The 6588-nt window shown below is 46.5% G+C and overlaps 1 protein-coding gene across 1 annotated transcript; it reads right to left on the reverse strand.

The window, feature by feature from the left end:
- Positions 1-4320: 4320 nt before the first annotated feature.
- Positions 4321-6270, reverse strand: LOC133886796 (1-aminocyclopropane-1-carboxylate synthase 5-like). Its single transcript, XM_062326636.1, has 3 exons — positions 5739-6270; positions 5454-5614; positions 4321-5270 (listed from the first exon to the last, which is right to left on the reverse strand). The coding sequence occupies exons 1-3, from the start codon at positions 6075-6077 to the stop codon at positions 4373-4375; spliced, it is 1398 nt and encodes a 465-aa protein (XP_062182620.1). The 5' UTR covers positions 6078-6270; the 3' UTR covers positions 4321-4372.
- Between the last annotated feature and the right edge of the window lie 318 nt (positions 6271-6588).

The following is a 6588-nucleotide window of genomic DNA, read 5'->3' on the forward strand; positions in this document are numbered from 1 at the left end:
TGGCGGATACGGATACGAATCGGATATATCTCGAATTCGGATATCCACATTTGAATCTAAATCTCGAAAACGAATTCGGATGTATTCATTTTAGTATCCATTTCAGAAACGAATACGGATACAAATATCCATATTCGTGTTTTAACGAATACGGATATCGGATAATTCGGATACACAGCCATCCATTTCCACCCCTAGTTAGTACTACAGTCGAATATGATATGAATATATGATATTGCACAATATATAATATATACTTCATTCAAAGGAAAAAAAATCAGACTGTATATCCGGTTTACATGTCTATCAGTGGGCATCGGTAGAAAAAAGTTATCATGTTTACCGATATTTTGTTTCAATTTTATATAACTTTATTTTAATTTTATCTAATATATCTAATAAACAATAAATTATGTTTATTGTGACTTCCGATAAATTTTATTTACAGATTAAAAAATGCTGCTCCCATCACTAAGAACTTGCCATCAAACTGGTTGAGTTTTATAAGGATAGCTAGTTGAAAAGTTTGAGAAGAAAGTCAAGTTCACAAATCTTGTATGTGTCTTCTGCTGTTTCCCACGACGACTAGCCCTCGCATTCCTGCCAATATCGAGCTGAAGAGTACGTTTTTTTTTTCTGCGAACGAAGGAATACGTTAGCTACGAACAACTTGCTGCACTCTAATAAAAGAAGATCGTCGATGGTAGTACGATTCCATCATCCTCTTGTGCAAAATACGAGCAACTTGCTCTACCGGATGCGCAAAACAAACAATGCACGTCAAAACAGCGTACTGTCAACAACACATGGTATGCAGTTTATGATTATTAGCCCGGTACTGCGCGATAGAGACCGTGCGTCCACATCAACCTCTTTCGGGGACCGGAAAAACTTGCAAATAAAAGTGGAAGCAAAGACGGTCCTTTACGCCCTCCATCGTACTCGTAGGTGAGGTGTTTTATTCTCATCACCATCTAATTCTACAGTGATATCTGTACTGCACGTAGGACAAAAATACATGTACAGTACATAATTAAATCTCAATGCAAAATGAGTGGTGCAATAAGCCACCACACCCGCATACCATTTGGGGAAATCCAGATCGTTGAAAAGGTCAGGTTGTTGCGATGAGCAGCGCATATGCTACCATTATTTGTTGATGCATGCCAGCCCCAGGCCAGAGCCCACAGCAATAGTGGCGAAATCCTACGTGCTCACCCCGGATTCCTGCACAACTAGCGGGATCGGGTACCCATGCAACCTGCCGCTGGAGAACAGCCAAGTGTTCGTCTCCACGCGGCCGGGCAGCTTAGCTAGAGGATCGGATCTATGGCAGCCATGCATTCGATCTCCGCCGTGACCAACCGTGCTTTGCTAGCTCACGCTTACTTACTTTGGCCACCAAATCCATCTCGATCTCTGGATTATATGCCCTGTCTGATGCTACTCCTACATGGTCGATGCAACCTCCGTTCCTTGCTCTCGCTTTCGCCAACAGTATCTCCCAATGTAACCACGATGCATGCGTGCCCTAAATAATGCAACACTTGGCACACTGGACATCGGTTGGTCGTTGCTACTGCTGGAGCTAGATCAGAGCAGCTGTTGGGAGGAGAGGACCGGCACGGTTCCCTCGCTTGCCAGCCCGGCGCGCATGCGTGCAGATGCATGCTGACACACACGGGCACCACTGGGCATCCGTGCCGACATGCGCTGCTGGGCAATCGGCTTCCAGACTTGGGGCACTTGGCCGAGCCGGAGGGCGCCGAGAATATCCGATGCCAACGTGTGCTCGGACAAGGGGATCTCGACCGCCTTCCCGTGTCCAACCCTGGACGTCCAGGCCAGCTCACAAAGGTGGGCTTGTCCATCGTCGTGGTGCTTCGGAGAATTCCCTGCCTCGCTCCTCGACTAGCTAACAAACTCCCAGTTGGGTAGACAACGCACACGAGCTCACCAACAAAGCGATGCAACAGTTTTTATTTATTTTTTGCTAAGTAATGCACTGCTAGCTGCAAACTCCACATGTCGCATCAGAGTTTGGTGGAACATGCACGGGGTGCTTGTATTTTTTAGAATTAAATTCTAAAAGGAATATAGTACGTATATACATAAGTGGGTGCATTCACACTACTACAGAAAGAATTATCCACATTCCGATCTTCCTTGTTGATTCTTAATATATCACTGTCGGCACTAAAATAACCGACAATGATAATATATTACTGCCAGTTCTTAAATTCTAGACACGCAAAAAAATTGTGCCAGTAAGAACCGACTGTGATAGTAGTTATCACTCTTGGTTCATGCTATGAACCAACACTGATATATCAACTGATGGTTCGTAATATGAGCCGATAGTTATGTTTAAATTATCACCACCAATTCTTAAAACGACGCGTATAAAAAGACGCGTCTTTAATAACTAGTAGTGATAATATTTATCTCAACCGATTCATATTTCAAATCGGTAGTGATAAATATTTATCAATACCGGTTCTTAAAAAGATAGGCATAAAAAATATATCTTTAATAATCGGATAATGTTTATCTATGCCGATTCGTAAGCTACATTGACGAAGCAATAATTGAGGATGACGAATCGATGGTGTTAATTATTATTATTGTCGGTTCATATTCCTAACCGACAGTAATAATTTTTCTACAAATTAAACATGTCTCCTTCAACCGCGCCTATCTCTCATTTCCTGCTCTCTGAGAAGATGCTCTTAATAGGTAGTGGCGGTCGAAGTGGAGAGATGGTTACCACCGACTCCACTACAACCATCTCTACCCCTCATGCACAGCTTCAACACCATTTTCATGAGCTCCTCACCGTTGCCACTATTCACCGAGGTCGATGCATGTTGTGCCCGCCGTCTCCCGAGCCAACGTGCGCCTTTCGCACTTCCTCATTCCTCTCCCCGTAGTCTCCTCTCACCGTCCTCCAAAACAGGTAGCCACTTAGCGTATGTTTGCCGAGATAGCGTCTCCTGAGCCAATGTGTGGCTGCGTGCTCCTCTGTCTACTCATCTCCTCTCTTCGTGTCTCTACTGTGCAAATGTTACGTGAAGATGGATACGGTAATAGATTAGATCTAAAGGAATGGTAAAAAACATAGTCACTTTAATCTAAGTTTGAGTGTTAAAGATGGTATATTTACTGTTTGTTTAGATTTACTATTGTCACTATCTTGGATAGTAAATCCAATCAGAATGTCTGAAGAGCTCTTGGCACAATAGCTTTGTAACATATGTTTTTATTTTTAGATTTAGGAATAAAATACTATACCTTGAATATTTTAGCTTGCTAAAGAGTTCGTCGTAAAGTATTTTTACACATATGAAAAGATTATCACTGTCGGTTCAAATTTTGAACTGGCAGTGATAGTACGATTAATATGAATCAATAATGATAGTAGGATTATCATTGTCGGTTCAAGATTTATATCGAAAATGATACTTACTATCACTATCGGTTAAAAAATCGACAATAATATCAATTTTGAATTGATAGTTATAAAATTTTCTGTAGTAGTGTCAGTGATTAAATCACGTGCCCGTTGTATGAGTTTATACATCTAATCTTTTTTAAACGTGTACTAGATACATCTACGTGGATGAGTATGGGCATAAGTATCACGTCCACGTGTGTATGGGACTTGTACTTAAAAAGGTGATGAACTCAGCTAAATAAAAATTGTTATCATATATGGGTGTTCTGGCAGTTAGGTGGCTGACAGAGCATATGGAGTTAAGGAAGGGTTCACCTTTGTAATTTATTTGCTATTATTCATCATGGCGTCCGCTAGTGAAGACTTGGAATAGCAATTTTTTTATTTAAATATTGCAGTACATCTCCACAGTTCAATAATGGTTTATAAATACACAAGTCAAGCGCTAAACTACCACATCGTGCAAATAAATATTTTTTTTTAAAAAAAATGCAGCAAACATACAAACTGAACAACCATGAAAGTAAATTTACTAATTACTGCCTCCGGTTATAAATATTTTGGATAAGGCACGGTTTTCAAGACATAGCTTTACCACTAATTTTATTAAAATATATTTATATAATCTATTGAATTTGTGATATTATGAAAATATTTTTCAAGAGAAATTTACTCATATAATTTTAAGATTTTCAAATTAAATATTTTAAAAGCTATTGTAGTTAAAGTTTTAAAAGCTTGATCAAATAACAGAAAATTCTTGTACCGTATATCCCTCCATTTGAGAACAATTATCGTTACAAAATTGATATTACCATCAACAGAAATTTGGGAAAATAATTGGAACTAAGCCCCCCCCCCCCCATTAAATACTTAATGAACATATTAACATTGCAATTTACCCCTAAAACTTTTACTCTACTTCTCTAATGCTGTTCTTGCTGTGTTGTTGTACTTGTTCCATTTGTGCAGGAAGCGGCTCATCCTTGCGAGTGCAACATCCAGTGTGGCCAAGCTCATGTTGGCGAAGCACACCCTGAACCAGCCGGGCTCCGAGCAATGGCACGACGAGCCCGGCGAGATGTTCAGCTTCACCTCATGCAGCATCCGGTCCCACAGCCTCAGCTCGCCGGCGACGGTTGCCTCGTCGAGCCGCCGCCGCATGTCCATCCACACGAACAGCCCCGCATTGCCGCGCAGGCACGGCACGCCGGCGCGGGCCAGCCCGGCCACGATGTGGTCGTGCCGCTCCCGGAGGCGCTCGCGGTTGGTGCGGATGTAGGCGTCGGCGAACGCCGCGTCCGAGAGCATGGCGGCTAGCGTTTTCTGCGTCTGCGACGACACGAGCGTGAAGCTGGACATGCGCCGCGCCGTGGTGACCACGGCGTCGCTGTACGAGTACACGACGCCGACGCGGAAACCCGGGAGCCCCATGTCCTTGGACAGGCTGTACACGATATGCACGCGCTCCGCGATGCCGCTGTCGCCGCGGCGGGCGCGCGACTCGACGAGCTCCGCCACGCTGACGAGGTCCGGCGCCGTGAAGACCGAGCCGGAGTATATCTCGTCGGAGATGAGGTGGATGTTCTTGCGTGCCACGAAGTCGAGGACGTCCTCGAGGACCGACCGCTTGACGGTCGTGCCGAGTGGGTTCGACGGGTTCGTGAGCAGGACGCCGCGGACGCGCATCCCCGCCGCGTCGGCCTCCTCGTACGCCGCCTGGAGCGCGGCGACCGTGACCTGGAACCCGTTCGCGCTGTCGCAGTGCACCGGCACAATGTTCACTCCCGTCCTCCATCTCAAGTCTCTATCAAACCTGCACACCGAGCGGAGCCGCCATGTCAGAACATACAAAATGCTCTGCTCGTAAGCTGCAGCAAGTGTAGAGCACTGTTGCAATACAAAACGCTCCGCTCGTAAGCTGCAGCAAGTGTAGAGCACTGTTGCAATGTAACAGTGGCACTAGTAAGTGCATGCATGCAGCTTGCTTGATGCTTACCCTGGGTAGTAAGGAGTAGGGATAAGCAGCGCGTCTCCCGGGTTGGCCAGGATGAACGTGAGCAACTCGTTGGCCGCCGTCGCGCCGGCGGTGAGCACGATGCGGTCGGGGTCAAACCTCGCCTTGCCACCCCTTATCTTCTCCATGAAGCTCGCCATCGCCTGCAAGCAAATGACGCCGTCAGTAAGTACATCGTAATTGCACCTTCGTGAGTCCACGACACTCAACCGAAGACGATCGAAGCAGAGCACTCTCGCGCGTTGCACTTCGTGCTTCCTGACGCACCTTCCTGAAGGCCTTGAGGCCGTGGTAGTCCTGGAACAGGGCGTTGTCCCTGAAGCTGGCCACGCCGGAGCCGGCGCCGGCGCCAGCGCCGCCCCAGCCCGCTGCCTCCGGGTGCTCCCTGAGGTACCCCTCCAGGAGGTCGAACGACACCTGGTTCTCGGCGAGGCCCATCTGTATGACGCCGCTCGGGTTGAAGATGACGTGGTAGGGGTCCTGGTCGTAGGCTTTCCACCCAGCGAAGTAGGGGGAGTCCTCTCCGTGGGCGCCGGAGGTGGCCACCTGGGACAGGGGAGGCGGCGCCTCGGGGCTAGCATCGAGCAACAACAACTTGCCACCCATGGCCTTTGCGATTCGCTCGCACAAAGTAATGCAATATGCAAGTGCAATAAGACTCTTTGATGCTTGCAAAATATGCGGTGCAGTGCAATGGCAGCTCAAGTGTTCAGGAAATGAGCACACAAGGCAGGGCAGGGCAGAGCAGGGTGTGATGATCCTACCAAGTGTGAGGGGTTATATATAGGCAGTGCAAGTATATATACTTGTGTGAAACCACCAGTTAATGTCAAAAGATGCTGGGGAGGCCTGCGAGCAGATGTGACCTCTCAGCTTCAAATCAAATGATATAATAAAGGAGGAAGCTTTAGCTTAAGCTCAACCTACTTAAGCGTAATTCTCATCTCTGTCGTCAATGATTGAGCCGTGTGTCTCTCTGAACTTTCTGTTCCAGTGCGAGCTTGAGCTAGGGGGTAGCTACGGAGTGTGCACGGCAGAGCTGTTTCCCCGCTTAATCCTGCTGCAAAAGCAGCTTCGGTTGACGCCTTTCGCAGGCTGATGGAAGGGAGCTGGCAGA

Source organism: Phragmites australis, chromosome 1 (genome assembly GCF_958298935.1).
Source record: "Phragmites australis chromosome 1, lpPhrAust1.1, whole genome shotgun sequence".
Classification (NCBI taxonomy): Eukaryota; Viridiplantae; Streptophyta; class Magnoliopsida; order Poales; family Poaceae; genus Phragmites; species Phragmites australis.

What these genes read in the sequence shown, in the direction of transcription:
- LOC133886796 (XM_062326636.1), bottom strand. Translation starts at nt 6,077, where the DNA reads ATGGGTGGCAAGTTGTTGTTGCTCGATGCTAGCCCCGAGGCGCCGCCT. An exon ending in GCCTCAAGGCCTTCAGGAAG is followed by an intron (nt 5,615 to 5,738) that starts GTGCGTCAGGAA and finishes ATTTGCTTGCAG; the next exon opens with GCGATGGCGAGCTTCATGGA. An exon ending in CCTACTCCTTACTACCCAGG is followed by an intron (nt 5,271 to 5,453) that starts GTAAGCATCAAG and finishes CTCGGTGTGCAG; the next exon opens with GTTTGATAGAGACTTGAGAT.